General features: G+C 45.3%; 1 protein-coding gene across 1 annotated transcript in view; it reads left to right on the top strand.

The window, feature by feature from the left end:
* LOC102383723 (kalirin) overlaps positions 1–16,342 on the top strand; it is a gene marked incomplete at its 5' end in the record, with an annotated part of 326,357 nt that overhangs the window by 184,321 nt on the left and 125,694 nt on the right. The window contains one exon of the mRNA XM_025212146.1: positions 5,017–5,139. Within this exon, the coding sequence (XP_025067931.1) occupies positions 5,017–5,139 (123 nt within the window). The remainder of the gene's footprint in view (positions 1–5,016; positions 5,140–16,342) is intronic.

Below are 16,342 nucleotides of genomic sequence, written 5' to 3' on the forward strand. Positions count from 1 at the left end.
TCTACAGAAGACTGAAGGGAGGTGTGATAATAGCCTTTAAATAATAGAAAAGGTTATTGCAAAGAGGAAGGTTATAAACTGCCCTTCATGTCAAGATCACTCTTCTTCATGACTGTATGTGGTAGGCCAAGAAGTAATGGACTAAAATGGCAAGAATTAGGAAGAACTTTGAATGTTAAAGGTGGTTAGGACCACCTAGGGAGGCTGTAGGCTTTTAAGAACAGGTTAGACAAACATGTGTCAAGAATGCTTTAGAGCATAGGGCATGAGGTTGGACTAAATGGCTTCTCAAGGTCCCTTCTTCCCCTCTTGTCTATTATCCTGTTCATGGCTTGTACTCTTTTTTTCCATCTTAACAAAACAGAAAATGAAGGACATCACAAAATTGAAGGCATTCGCTGAAAAAAATGTTGAATTACGTGTTTTTTATAACATTGCTGTGATGATTTTTGACTAATATAGAAGAAATGTATATATTTTAAAGGAATATTTAAATTATTTGTACTCAGTTGCTAGAATTTGGGTGATTGGCTATAACTTTGGATTTTAATTTTCAACAGTGGAATAAACTAGATAGTGTGATTTCAATAAAAGTCAGCATTATCTTTCGTTAACACGCAGTCACATTGGTGACATTACTTCCATTTCCTTTACTCAGCCTAGGGGTAACTGATAATGATATATCTCTAAGTCCTTAGACAGGCCAGCATTTGTGCATGTTGGCATTTTTATTTTAACAGTGACCTTCCATGGTTCTTCTTGTAGGTCTCCTTCAAACTAGAGGAGTTGTTCTTAACCTCGTTAGGCTCAAGGCAACCCTTGGAAAATGCCAGCTCTTCATTTTCCCTCATTTGTTGACTCTGGAAAAATAATAAGAGCAGTTTTTCTGTTGCAAAGAACTAAAAAAGACCACAAAAAATCAGAGTGGTTTTAACACTGTGGCTTCTGTGATTTGAAATCTCTGGGTTTATATTGCATGCCATGCTAATATTGCATGGCACCCCAGTGCACCCTTGAAAGGATCTTAAGGCACTGGAGTAGAGGCTCAGTACTCAGAAGTGCTGAGAATCTGCATCTCCCAAATACTTTTGGCTGAAAGGTGTGTGCTTAATACTTCTGGGAATCAGGTCCTTGCTGCGACCCTGCTCATTTGATTTCTGTTCCTTAGTTTCCCTTTTTGTTCAGTCAATCAGATAAAATTTCCAATAACTCCCAGGTTTGATTAAAGGCCTAATTTTTTTCCTGTTTGAAAACTGAAGCGAGCTCACCAGATGGAAAGTATTATATATAAACACAAAGTATTAATAATTATTAATAATATCATTCAAGAAGGATGCTATGGTTAGGGACTAGCCTGGAACTCGGGTTTCCTCTGCTGCAGGCTTTTTATGTTATCTTGAGCAAGTCACTTCAGTTGCAGATGGACGAGGCAGATTTATCGATCCCAGAGGCTACAGACATAAGCTACCAGAATGCAGCTTCTGCAAGGAGTGACCCTGTAGCAAAACAAATACACCTTTAACCCTATTCATTCAGGGTCAAATTTAGGATGATGAACTCACTTGTGGGTGTGACACATTGTAATCCCTGCTGTATTTTTCCAAGCAGCAACAGCAGCTCCCCTTCCCCTCCCCTTCTTAAAACAGCTAAAAAGTCTATTTGTCTGTACCCATAGTCTCTCAGTACCTCATTTCTCTATATCTAAAGTAGGGTTGATAGCACTTTCCCACTTTACTGGCTACGTGTGAAGATAGATACACGAGACTGGGGTACTTAAGTGCTAGGACAATGGGACTAGAGACATCTCTTATATAAATTGTTACAGAATCAGTCTGCAGAAAGATGTGCATAGAATGGATAAGCAAGTGAATTTTAAAACTGAATTGAAATTGTTGTTCACTCATTTCTTATGGACATCATAGTAGAAATAGGCCTTAATGAAAAGTGCTTTCTGAAGAGAGGATGGCGGTCTGGGAAATCTGTTTAGGGTGGGTGCTCCAGGCATGGAAGTGGCCTAGAAAAAGAAATACAGAGACAGAGGCAAGAGAAGCAGACAAAGAAGACACCAAGCCGGCATCGTTAGTGGATGATTAATAGTTTGGAGCTGAGCTATTCACCTTGTTTTGATTTATTAAGTGGATGTGCTATCACATCACTCTGAGGTGTGGTTTTATCTGATCGTATAAGTGAAGTGACATTGGATCTGATTAGCACTTGGGTAGGGGACCTCATAGGAAATCTTTCAGTGCAGAAGGTACCGATGGGGTGAGCCAGCAGATGTGCAGGGCCTCAGCATGACTTTTGGGGGCTCTTTGCTATGGAACAGCCAACTTTTGGATGAGATGTAAAATTATAGCCCTTAACAACCAATGGGTTAGAGTGTCGATACCCCTTTTTGCAGGGGTATCAAAGTCAGTCACCGTAGTGTGGCCCAGTTAGCTAAACACATATTGTCTTCAAGTATTAGCCTAAAGTGCCGAGTAAGTATGATATTCATCATTTTCGGTGCTAAAAACCCTGCAAGCTATTGGTGCAAGTCGTTAAAAAAGTGCTGTTGCCTTCTAGAGATGATAGCTTTTCAAAAGTAGCTTAAGTCATCCCTCTATGTACTGTTTATAAATGCCCAGGATGAAAAAAATTGATAGGCGCATGGTTGTTAAAATTACTTTTCATGCTAAAAATACAAGAAAGTTACTTGAACAGTTTTGCTGTATATGAATAGTTAGTGATTGTCAAGTATTAAGAAATGGAAAGAAGATAGACGTTGTGACCTAACATCCTGTAAAACATCATTTAGAATAAAGCCATTTGTGAGTTTACTGGAAAACCTTTTAGCAAGTTATAAATTCATGATAAAGAGAGTGTGGCCTCATGGGATGATATCTCCAATGTCAAGATTTACTCTGAATCCAGTTTTAATAGACAAGTTGAAAATCCCTGACAAGAAAAAAGAGGATGTTAATGGAAGTATTTATAGATTGTTAATGACAGCAATGTTAGCAGGCAACCCTCTAGTAATTATTGTTATTGCAAATTATATACAAGTTCTTGATCAAATACATATCCCAAAAAGGCTTTTAGCAGGTCAAATGGCGTATTGCTGTCAAATGGTTAAAGGAATGTATCTGGGATTCTGTATGCACAAATTGGAGATGAGGATATCATAAAGAGAAAGCAGGGATGGGTCATTTTTTTTGCCAATGCTCTGCGTCCACAGAATTGTATTTGTGACAAATACTCATTGTGCCAGCAGGAGGCAGAGTGCCTCGGTCCTTGCTTTTGTGAAGAGCTTTGAGATCTGTGGACAAAAATACTGTGGAAGTGCTAAGGTGTTATTCTTATTTCAGTGCCGTGGCCATCAAACGGAGAAGGGGGAAATGACAATGTGGCTGTGCTTAGGACATACGGTGAATGGAACAACTCAAAGTCCAGGTGTTTTAGGTTCTACACAGCTTAGCCATCAAATGGCACCATTTGTCTGAATAAAAGTCACACCTTCTTCCGTTGTTTCAGTTTTCTGGGTTTAATCAGTAACAGCTGCATTCATCAGTGCTGCACATGACAAATGGCTCGGGGCTCGGGGCTCAGGGCTCTCTCCTCTCTCAGCATCCCAGTTAGTGCACCGAGTCATCTCTGATGGTCAGAGCCACTCCAGACAGTGATGCCAAACCTACGCTTACAAGCCAGCCTGCTTCCTGTTGGGGCCCTGACCATTTTAATGCAATATTCAGTGCTCAAGCTGTGGTGCTAGGCTGGGTTAGTGGTGGCCATGCTCTGTGGGAATGAGAATTTGATTCCTGGAGGAATCGGCGTGATCTCTGGCTATAACATAATGTGAACTCCAACATTTCTTGTGTAGAAGCAACCTCCAACTATTGTTCACTACTTCATTGACTTCAGTGATAGCTTAGGGGCACCTCTCCCCCTCAGCGTCTGCTTGTCACCTTGAAGGATGAAGTCCTGTCTGCTTGCACGTGCACACGCACAGCAGTGCCAGACCCAGTGCGTATTGACCACCTCCACCCAGAAGCTTCGAGCAGCTAGAAGATCACACTATGAATCTTGGCTCTTGCCAAGATATGGTGGAATGAGCAAAGTCAGTTTTGCAGGCTTTAACGGCCAGCAGCTGAGAAAGAGAGAGTTGTCATGGGAAACATTCAGAATGACAACGCTTATACATCTGATCCATTGTAGAGAGAAATGCCACTAACATCTCGGTATAACAGATTCACCACTTTGCTTTCAGTTGGCTTCAGCTACAGCTGTAGCCTGGGATCTGGTGTTATGAGAAACGTTGAGACCTGCCAGTGTTTTATGACTTTACCCAGTGATTCTTAACCTCTCCAGTCTAGATCACCCTTTCTCCATACATCCTAATCAATCCCAATTGATCCCTCCCTCATGTATCCAGGCATGCTTTAGATGTTCCATACTGGGATCTGTTCGCAGTGTGAAGTCAACCATTGCCATCGATCTGTTTTGGTGTACACAGGAGATATATAAAGGGCAGATACCGGTGTATAAAAGGCAGATACCACTTTTCAGATCCAGAGGAGGTGTGGCAGTGCAGTCACACCCCACTTTGACTATGCCATACATGAGTTCTTGGCGTTGCGTGTTACATCACCATCACTCATCCCCTCCTTTCCTCTGCTCTTGAATGCCTCTCCCTGACCAGCTGGTGAGCTCAGAGGTCGCACAGAGCTCCAAAAAGCTCACTGTGCATGAACGGCACAGCCACAGTTAAGGGGGTTACTGCCTTTGCCCCATTCCTGGATCCGCCAACACTTAACACTGCCTCAAACTCAAACAGTTATGTTGTATGTAAGAGGTTGTGGGAATCCAGTCATTCTGATTCATCAGTACCAGAGAAGAGCACGTTATCCTCTGTCTTCTATGCCTGTGCATTTTGCTGCAGCTAAGTGAGATTTTTTCAGCTATTTTATTAATTTCTTGTGTATGCCTTTGCAGTGAGGAGACATGGCAGCTAATTAGGTGCTCTTCCTTTCTGCCTAGGTATTGGACTGGATTGAAAACCATGGGGAAGCCTTTCTCAGTAAACACACTGGAGTGGGAAAATCGCTACACAGGGCACGAGCCCTTCAGAAGAGACATGATGATTTTGAAGAAGTCGCGCAGGTAAGAGGCCAAAAAGCAAAGTTATATTGGTCGTTTGTTGTTCCGCTCCGGTTTTGTTTTCCTTTCCGATCCCGCTCAGGACAGATTATTTTCAGGAAAAGGGCCAATGTGGTTCCCATTTTCAAAAAAGGGAGGAAGGAGGACCCAGGAAACTATAGGCCTGTTAGTCTTACCTCGGTCTTGGGTAAGCTTTTTGAGAGAATTATCTTGGCGCATGTCCGCGAGGGGCCAGCAGGGGAGATTTTGCTTAGGGGCAACCAACATGGGTTCATTCGAGGCAGGTCCTGTCAGACCAACCTGGTGGCCTTCTGCGACCAGGTCACAAAATCCTTGGATGCAGGTGTCGCGGTGGACGTTAGGAGGGCTTTCAACACTGTCTCTCACCCCATTCTCATTAAAAAACTAGGAGACTGTGGCGTCGACACCTACATAGTCAAATGGGTCGCTAACTGGCTGGAGGGCCACACCCAGAGAGTGGTGGTGGACGGGTCTTATTCGACCTGGAGGGATGTGGGCAGTGGGGTCCCCCAGGGCTCGGTCCTCAGGCCCGCACTGTTCAACATCTTCATCGGTGACTTGGACAAGGGGGTAAAAAGCACCCTGTTCAGATTCGCAGGTGACACTAAGATGTGGGGAGAAGCGGGCACGCTAGAAGGCAGCAATAGGCTGCAATCGGACCTGGACAGGTTACAAGGGTGGGTGGATGAGAACAGGATGGGGTTCAACACTGACAAGTGCAGGGTACCGCACCTGGGGAGGCAGAACCAGCAGCAGACCTACAGGCTGGGGAACTCCCTTCTCGTCAGTGCAGAGGCAGAAAAGGATCTTGGAGTCATTATTGATGCCAATATGAACATGGGCCAACAGTGTGGGGACGCGGTCAGGAAGGCCAACCATACCTTGTCATGCATCCACAGATGCATCACGAGCAGGTCCAAGGAGGTGATCCTCCCCCTCTGTGCGACACTGGTCAGGCCCCAGTTGGAGTACTGCATCCAGTTCTGGGCGCCGCACTTCAGGAGGGACGTGGACAGCATTGAGAGGGTCCAGAGGAGGGCCACCCCCATGATCAGGGGGCAGCGGGACAGGCCCTACGAGGAGAGGCTAAGGGACCTGAACCTGTTCAGCCTCCACAAGAGAAGGCTGAGGGGGGATCTAGTGGCCATTTACAAACTAGTCAGGGGGGACCAGCAGGCATTGGGAGAGTCCCTGTTCCCCCGAGCACTACCAGGAGTGACAAGAAATAACAGCCACAAGCTGGCAGAGGGTAGATTCAGGCTAGACATCAGGAGGCGCTACTTCACAGTTAGGGCGGCTAGGACCTGGAACCAACTTCCAAGAGAAGTGGTGCTGGCTCCTACCCTGGGGGTCTTTAAGAGGAGGCTGGATGAACACCTTGCCGGGGTCGTTTGACCCCAGTACTCTTTCCTGCCATAGCAGGGGGTTGGACTTGATGATGTGCTCAGGTCCCTTCCGACCCTACCAACTATGAAATTATTTAGAAAACTCTGCAAATTGATGAAGCTCCTCTCCAACACGTGAAAGGGACAAAGATCCTACCCTGCTGTTTCCAAAGTCTAGTTATTAGACTGTAGCGTATGTAGATGACTGTTGGAAAGCAAGGTTTTTGCAAGAGCAACACCGAGAGGCTTCTCCAAAGCAGTGAGTTTGATAGCGGATGACTCCTGTCTAGGGTGGCCATCATAGAGGACTTTTCAGTTTTCTGCTGCTCTGTCCTCTATTGATGCGAAACCCGATGCCTTTATGTCCTGTATTTTTCTCTTTGAGAGAGAAATAATTTATTCACTATTAATTATCCATATATCTTCAAGAGAAAAATAGAGGACATAAAGGTGTTGGCTTTTGTATTAATAGAGGACAGAGGACAACCGGACTGTCATCTATGATGGCCATCCTACTCCTGTCCCATATGAAATGGGAAAGAGCATGAAGGGCAGCATGCAGAATGGGACAGTACTAAGTGTGGGAGGGAAAATGAAGAGTAGATCATGGAGAAGGTTAGCATGAGCAGGGGAGAGTCAAGAGAAATAAGTGAACAAGTTGTTCAGAACAAGGAGCAACGGTCTCAAGTTGCACCAGGGAAAGTTTAGGTTAGATATTAGGAAGAATTTTCTCACTAGGAGGGTAGTAAAGCAGTGGGACAGGTTACCCAGAGAGGTTGTGGAGTCTCCATCCTTGGAGGTTTTTAAGACCTGGTTCGACAAACTTTGGCTGGGATGATGTAGTTGGGGCTAGTTCTGCTTTAAGCAGGAGGTTGGACTAGATGTGACCTCCTGAGGTCCCTTCAACCCTCATTGTCTATGATTCGAATGCAGAACCTTGAAGCTTGGGATGAGACACTTGAATGTGATGTAGGATTGTTGAGTAAGCCAGGGAAGGACTTGAGGAGAGGCTCATGTGGTTGCTATGAATAGAAATAGTCTTCTTCTAGATTTTAAGGCTTTAAGAGACAATTTACAGTTGGCTAGGTTGACCTCCTGCATAACACAGACCAGAGAACCTCACCCAGTAACTTCTGCATTGAGCCCCTAATGTGTGTGGAGCTATGCTATTATCTTTTTGAAAGGCATCCACTCAGGTGATGGACAATCCATCACGTCCATATGTAAGTTCTTCCAGCGTTTAATTGCCATCACGGTTAAAAATTCAGACCTTAGTCCTAGTTTGAATTTATCTCCCTTTAAGTTCCAACCACTGGACCTCGTTATGCCTTTTCCTATTAGATTAAAGAGCTATCATAAATCTCTCTCCATGAAGGTGCACCAGCCTCAGAGCAGTTTAGATGAAAACACATTCAGCTTTACAACAGACGAGAGTGCTTTGTCTGCTTGCTGGGCACAAGGCATTTTTCCCCTCACACAGTCCCTGCTGTATTTTTGAAGTCTGCGGTGGGAAAGCCTTACCAGAGCCTCTGTTCAACCCCTGATCAGAGCATTTTTGCTCTCTGCAGTACCCTTCACAAGTGCTTGCCTTATTTAGTTATAGATGGCCTAAACATAGCATTTATACTACGTCCCAAGGGGCACTATTTTACAGCCTGATGGGGGATCAGTATCTAGAAGATTTTCCTGATATTCAGTGTATAATCTCTGCCTTAATTCATTCCCATTACTCTTGTTTATGCCCCTTTTACTGCTATAATTAATTCATTTCCTTCCTTGGCTACAGCCTTCAAATATTTGTAGGCTGTTATCATCTCTCCTCCTAATTGTCCCTTAGCCATGTTATACATCTTTAACTCTTCTAGCTTTTACTTATTAGTTACTCTTTTCACCCCTTAATCTTTTTTTTTTTACTGTCCTCTGAACTCCTTCTAGTTTGTTGATATTTTTCTTTTAATTAGATGTCCAGAAATGAAGAAGCTATTCCAGAGTTGGATAGTTAGTGAAGGACTACATCTTTGCTTCCTGCTACAGTACAAGATCTCTGTATGCAGCCTACAATAGCATTGTCTTAGAGAAGGTCATCAAAAACCTCTTAATGTCAGTGGGAGTCTTATACTGACTTCAGTGTGTTTTGAACAAGCTTCAAATCAATACCGAATGCCTTGCTGGGAGATTTGGTTTAGTCGAGTATAGTGCAGAGTTTACAATGGCAAACAAAGGGCCTGTATATGCACGAGATCAGATTAAATGATCTAATTGTACCTTCTGGTTTAAACCATTATGAATATCCCCAGTCTATAATTTATCAGCTTCATATTTCAGCTTCTACATCCTTTCTCTTCTTGAGTTGTGCCTCCCTGGAGATGCAGATAACTGAGAAATGACAGGGGAGGCAGGAGGGTAGCATTGCCTTGAAAATAATCGAGTAAGCTGTGCAGCTATTTTTATGTAGAAAAACAGGACCAGTTTCAGAGGTGATTCACTGGGTGTTGCAGCTGAGACCTATTTACCCACACACTCCAAGGTGTCAGGAGGCTGCACAGATATAACTTCCATCCTGAGACGCTGGAAGTGATGTCAGTTCAAATAGCGTGGGGACTACTTTAATGTGCACTTTTTTTTAAGTCTCCTGCTTATTTTTCTTTTTACACTCCTCCATCTAGCCACTCAACCTATGAATGACTCCACCTTAGTCTCCTTTACAGTCATTTTAGTTTAAGGAGGCTGGATTCATAGGTGTGTGCCATTGACACATCGGTAAGTGGATGGTAAGTGGATGCGAGGTCAAGGATTTAAGAAGGCACTGGAAGCAGAGGGGGAGAAAGTAATAACTTACGCTGACGTACACCTGCATCTTTGCTCCATCTTGGTCTTAACTTGATTTGATGTTTTTGGTGGCTGATCTGTGTTGTACGTTGTTGCTGAGCCTGGAGAACTCTAGACACTAACGAGCCTCAGACTTGCACTCAGGACTTCAGGCTCTGTTGCCTTCTAATTAGAAATGGCTGATGCAGTTAGGGCCTGGCTAAATTCCTACTGACTTTGATGAGTGTAGGATCTGGGCCCTTCCTCCAGTAGGTTTACACTAGAATCCCATTACTAATTTATGAGGTCTGGCTGAACAGTGACACGGGAATGCAGTGTTGGCAAATGGGGCGTGGGGACATATGTTGAGGGGGAAATGAAAGGGACCCCAGGCTTTCTTTGAGGTCGAAATCTTGAGAACATAATACTCGCTGCTTTGGAAAGAGTAATAGCAGGAGTAGAGAAGAGAGGCCATAAATTTATCACACCTGGGCGTCTTCTGAAGAAATGTCTCCTGAGATGGATTTTGTGGTTTGGGAATAAAACTTCTGTCTTCCCACTTTACTCCCAATTTCCTCTCCTATTTCTCACAGCCATTCCCTCCTTGATTTGGGGGGATTAACCCTTTCGAGCTTGCCCTCAATAAAAGGCCTGCGTTTTGTTCCAAGTGACTTAATTGGCAAGGTCCTTTGAGTAGATGTGATATCTTTTATTAGACCAACTGTGATAAAAGGTATCACATTTACTCAAAGATGTGTCTGCCTATGTCCTTAGACCAACATGACTACAACCAAAAATCCGGCCAGTTAATTAATTGGCATTTAACTCAATTTACTTAATATTTGACAAAGGCTGGTATGGTTGGTGTTGTAATTTGTTTCCAGCTGAGCTTTTTTTTCCATAGATTCATAGATGTTGGGGGCTGAAAGGGACCTCATGAGGTCATCAGGTGCAGCCCCCCGCACTTGGGCAGGAAAGATGGCTGGGGTCAGATGACCCCAACAAGGTGTGCGTCAAGTCGTTTTTTAAAGACCTCCGGGGCAGGTGACTGGATCACGTCTGCGGGGAGTCTCTTCCAGACCCTAGGCACTCGAATCATAAAGAAGTTTCTCCTTCTGTCCAATTTGAAGTGATCTTCAAGCAGTTTGCGTCCATTGTTTCTGGTCTTCCCCTGGGGTGCCTTGGTGAACAGATGCTCCCCCAGGCCCCGATGTATGCCCCTGATATACTTACAGGCTGCTCTGCAGTTAAACCATAAATGTTTGCATACCTTGTGTTAACTGACCATCAAGTAACTACAGGTACAGGAATGTAATGTGGACATACCTGGGGGTCCCCCCGATGCGGCAGTCATTCGGCTGTATGGCTCACAAATCAGCTCTCTGCAATCCTCTTTCTGTTGTGTCGATGTATTTGCCTTTGGCTCTTATTGATTAGTTGAGTACTTCTTGAAATAATTTCCAGTCTGATCCTTATAAGTTTTCTTGCTGCTTTCCAGGGTAGGTAATGCTTCTGAGTGCTGCTGTTAGTAATGCTGGTGTTTCTGAGCAGCCAGATAGGGAGGCTTTCTGGTTTACTGGCTTCCCATGTCACCACAATGAGAGGTGCACCATACTTCATCTGGACAAAATGAAGAGCTTTCTTTTTTGGAGATTTACAAATCTGCATGTAGTGATCTCTTTAGATTGAGCCCAGAAGAATCCTTGTGCCAGAACTGTACTGTGTGCAGGCGTGTTTGGAGGAAGTCAGTGATGTAAAGAGTCATGTATTATGAGTAGCTCATGGCTAGCCCATGTGGGCTTCTCTTCTCCTGAAGTTCTTGTTTGGACAATGTTTGTCACAGGTCTTCTTTCTTGTCATACTTAGGGATTTTCCTTACTGTATTCTGCATGAAATGTATGGATATGCTAGAAAACGTTGGGCTAAAGAAGCTTGAGGAGTTACTTCTGAACCATTCAGAACCCACACTTTTCCTGTGCACTTCATAGGTTATTTTTTTGCCCCATCTCATGCAAATTTGGGTTATTTTGACCGTTTCTCAGCCTAACCACACCATCCTGTAGTTGCCACTTCCAGGATCGTTGCTTCACAATACAGCCCGTCGCCATTAGACTTAAATGACTGAATGCCGATGATTGTTGTGATACCAAAGAAATACCGCTCTGTGAATATGGCACTTTCTGAAATGTGCTTCTCAAATAAGCACAACAGCTGCTTTGCTTGGCTGAAGTGCCTTTTATGGAGATATCTGGTACACACTGGTCAGCCAATTTCCCAAGAGATGACGCGTGCAAATACAAATAGATATCCATTATAGGATCAACAATGAACATTTCTCCAACAAGCATCTCTGGATAGTAGAATAGCAGTGGGTGTTTTATTTCCGGCACTGATCTGGAAAATCCTGTGGGCTGGATCGTGCCTCCTAGATCTCACTTGTGTCCCTGTGGAAGGATGAAATCAGTCACCACTACAGCTGCAAACTCCCTGAATGAGGAGGGGCAATGCAGGGATAGCACTGTCCCTGCTATCAGCACTCCAGAAAATCTGCTCCAAGTCCCAGGCTAATTCTATGCAGAGCCCTCTGCATCCTCCTCCATGCAGGGTCCCATGGGCAGCTACCTGCTTGGGAAACCCTGGTAAAACCTCTCCGTTGGATTCATGCTGATTGGGAAGGAGAGGAGAATTGTGTTTAAGATTCCCAGTGATATCTCTGATCTTTGGGGGGGGATCTCTAGGTTTTGTGATCTTGCATCCAAGGTGATCTAAGGTAAACTCTTTAAAAAGACCTTTTCTGATCTTCCACTCTCTTCTGCAGGAGGAGGTGATGTGACCCTGCATGGTTTAGTTTTACCTGTGGATTGGCAGTAGAATTTATATGAGTACATGGTTTAGCCTATAGATGGCACTCTCTGTACATTTTAGAAGACCTTCAGCTTTATAACGGGTAGAGCCGATGATTTCGAATCCAGAGGAACAAAGCATTGTCTTGGAACTGAAATGAAGCACAGATAGGACCTGGGTACCTGCAGTATACTCCCTAGGTTCACCATCCCTCCCAAAATACCTTCAGACCCAGGATCCCCTGACAAGCAAGCCACTTACTTCATGGGAATGCATGTTTGTGTACTCGGTCCCTAAATATAACACAGGGCTCCCCTTTTATATTTGTGTTGGCAAATTGTTCTCTGTTTTGTTGAGCAGCTTCTCTGTCTGTCGGGCCCACACATGTAGTGCATTAGGTTTAGATGCCTTAAAAATATACAGTGCCATGCCATAACTTTCATGCAACCCCCCCCCCTCCCCCCCCAATTGTTTCTGAATCATTATTTCATCTTTAGCAAACCTACCAGCAGTCCAGAGCTGGGCCTAAGATGGAGAGGACATCCCAGGCCAAACATAAGAAAAATGCTGAGTTACTCAGTTTTTCCTGTTGATGGATATCAATTGCTTTACTTGCTTCCAAGAGAGCCTTTGGGAATGGATGGTTTGAGATACGAATGTCAGCTCTGAAATGCCTAGATTTCCTTTTTTCTGCAAGTCCCGGTCCCTGCAGATTCCCCGTTCTCCTTTTCCTTCTTCCCAAGGAGATAAATTGAATTCCACAGGAGTTACTGCATGTAGGGCTTTCACATGAGACCTTGAAACCTGAGCGGCTCCCTGTTCTGTTTTGAATCAAAGCGAACATGGTATGCTTCATACGAATATAAATTTGCTCTATCTGACAACAATTTCCCTTTTCCTTATTCGAGCATTCCTGAAACGTTGTGTATGTACATGACTATGTGTGTGTGTAGCTTCCAAAGCAGTTTGAGAGAATACGGCCTGTAAGTGTAAATAAGTTTGAAATATGATTAGGTTCTGCTTTTCCTCTGAACGACGCCATGTGGCGAATAATAGGATGCAGCAGGTAAAAGTTTTCCTCTTACAGTCTCTCATCATCCAACTATTTTTTAACTAGTTCACTCAAAACTACATGAGGCAATGGAATAGTCAGGCCAAGCTTGAATTGCAAACAGCTACTTGTTTGGCCTTGGAAAGAAAAAAAGCTAATGCTTTCCCATGCAGATTCCAGCTCTGCTGGATGTCGTTGTAAAGCTTGGCGTGAAGTCCGGTACTGATTTAAAACAGTCAGAAATAAATTAGGAAATAAATTGGGAAGCTGTGTTGTTAATGAATGCTTTGTAAGTGTTGTCCCAAGGTAGATTATGGTTTGGTTACTGACCTACCTGCATGCCTCCCAACGATACGAGGAACTCGCCAGGCATGCCGGATTTGGATGGTTACGATGCAATGTGGCCCTGGGTAGATTTGGCAAGATCGAGCATTTTAAAAGTAGCAGCAGGTACGTTTAAAGTTAGCAGGAACTTCAACATGGTTTCAAGCAATCCCAACATTTAAAAAATCATGAGCCAGACCTCAAAAAATTATTCCCACTTTTTACACCTGGGGTGTATAGATATGTTTTTTCCTTCTCCCACACAGGCCATGAACCGGGTTTAAACCTAAAACCTTTAGATTGACAGCATACTCCAGTGGGAAAGAATGGACTGGTCCATACAAGAAGAGAAAGCAGGTGTTGCCAGTGGGTTACACAAGCGTTTTCGAGACAACAGTGGGACTGTGAGCATCAGGATTCATGGTTTCTCTTCTTGGATGACAGCAGGCTGTGGTCTGTCGGTCACAGGCAGCAAAGGCAAATGAATCAGTGCCCATGCCTGTGTTGTCAGTATGGACAAAACCCGGGACTCGGGAATAAATAAAGCACAAGTCTCTTTGACTTCAGCTAAAGAACCAGTTCTCTTAACCTTGGAAGCATTAGCAGTCCTAAGCCCCTAGATGAGCTCTAGGTGCTAATGCTGACACAGAACCACACTACGTTCATATGCATTATGGGAACTTCTCATTTTGCAAGCTTCTTTAGAAAGACTGTCGTGCCAAGGCATGGCTCTGTTACATGAAAACCTGGGGTTTGCTCTTTGATAGCTCTGAAGTGTCATGCCCATGAAATGGGTGAATCACTGTTTCCCCTCACCACCATAGCAATCTGAAACCTTCGTTTGTCATAAGAACTATGAAGTGCGCTAAAATATTAACAGCAACCGGTAGAAAAGCTGAGTTTAGACCCATGCACTATGGACTTACAGGTCAATGTACCTTTCTTTAGGATACAGGGGTTCAAGGGCAGATCCAGGATTTGGCACTACCTCCCCTGCCCCATTCTCCACCCCCCAGCGTGGGCAGACTATGACACTGGAGCCTCTGCTGCTGCTTTTCCCCTTCCCCTGCCCGCTGCTACTGCTTCTCCCACTGTCCCACATCCTCCCCACCCTGCCCAGACCCCCTGGGAGTAAGTGTGGGAAGGAGGAACCCCCCTGCCCACCACCTCTGCTGTTGTCACTGTTCCCTGATGAGCCCAGCCCCTTCATACCCTGGCTGGAGTGGGCAGGAGTGGCTTTGAAGCTTCCCCAGCCCCCAGGATGGAGGAAGAGGAAGAGGAGAGGGACCTGCCGCATGGGGAAGAGAGAGGGGAGGAGGGGGATTCTTACTGCTTTGGTGCCACAGATGCTTCCACGGTGCACTCCAATCAGAAAGGGGGTGCAGCTGTGCCACCCCAAGCCCTTTGGATCCATCTCCGCAGGTACTTTTTTTCTGTATAGCAACTCCCCCAAAATCACATGACAACTGGATCTTTTCATGATCTTGCCTGTAGTAGAGGGTTAGAATCCTGCTACTCACTATAAAATCACAAGGCTTGGCAACAAGATCCATTTTCTGCATTTGCACAGGCCAGCTCAGTACTCTACAGAGCTGCCTTATTTGAGTTGGTCTTTAAAATATATATATTTTTAATATGCCTATAAATGTAAAAGAGAAGTCTCATGGTAAGCTGGAAAGAAATAGACAGCTATTTAAGAGGTCGAAAATGGGAATGACTATTCTGCAGAAATTCCCATTTAAAAAATTTTTTTTTTGTCCTGATGCAGAACGAAAAGCTGAAATTTCCTGCAGAACAGAAACTCTGAGAAATGCTGCTGCAGAGCTATCAAAAACATACGGATAATTCTAAACATTCTGAGTTATTCAGTATATGACATCGTATATATATAAAATTAGGTATGCCTGTAATTATTTAATTCTAATAGAATAAAAGCCATGGCACTTGTGGCTGTGTCTGTCTGTCCGTAACACTCCAGGCCAACTGCACATGCGCGGCCCGGTGCCTTACTGACAAACAGACAGACAGACAGGGAAGCAGAGGTGGAGGTGGTGGGGGCCAGGGTGTGCTCTGCTGCACAGAGGGGAAGGCAAGGGGGGGCGTGGTATACGGCCCTGTAGGGGGCATGATGCAGGGCTGTGTGGGGGCATGGCACAGGGGGCATGGCGCGCAACCGCAGGGTGCCATGTAGGGAGTGGGCGTGGGGTGCAGCCGCTGGCTGCAGCACATGGCTGCAGTGCACCCCCCATGTATGCTCCCTGTGTGGCACCCTGTGCCCGCATGTCACCCCCCACCCCCGCATGACTACAAGCCATGCCCCCCTCACACAGGGAGTGCCTGCCAGCAGTGACCACGGGGTGCGGAGGATATGGGAGGTGTGGCAGGCAGCTGCAAGATGTGGCATGGAAAGCTGGCACAAGGGGCACTGCAGCAGCTGCCAGCTGCTGCCGCGGGGTGGGGCATGCCCCCCACTCCTGTTCCCCATGTGGCACCATGCGGCCACATGCCATGCCCCCTGTGCACCCCACACCACACCCTGGGGCACTCTCTGTGCCACATGGCCGCACCCGGCATGCACTCCCTGTGCTGTGGCCACTCCCTGCACCACACCCTGCAGCCACATGCCACATCCTCTGCACGCCCACGTGGCACCCCCCGTACGTGCCATGCCACCCCCCACCCCATTTACCATCACCACTGCATGCCCCATGCCACCCTGGGGTTACTCTCTGTGCCACGCCCCATGCCTGTGCACCACCCCTTCACACACCCC

Source organism: Alligator sinensis, unplaced genomic scaffold (genome assembly GCF_000455745.1).
Source record: "Alligator sinensis unplaced genomic scaffold, ASM45574v1 scaffold1226_1, whole genome shotgun sequence".
In the NCBI taxonomy this organism is placed as follows: Eukaryota; Metazoa; Chordata; order Crocodylia; family Alligatoridae; genus Alligator; species Alligator sinensis.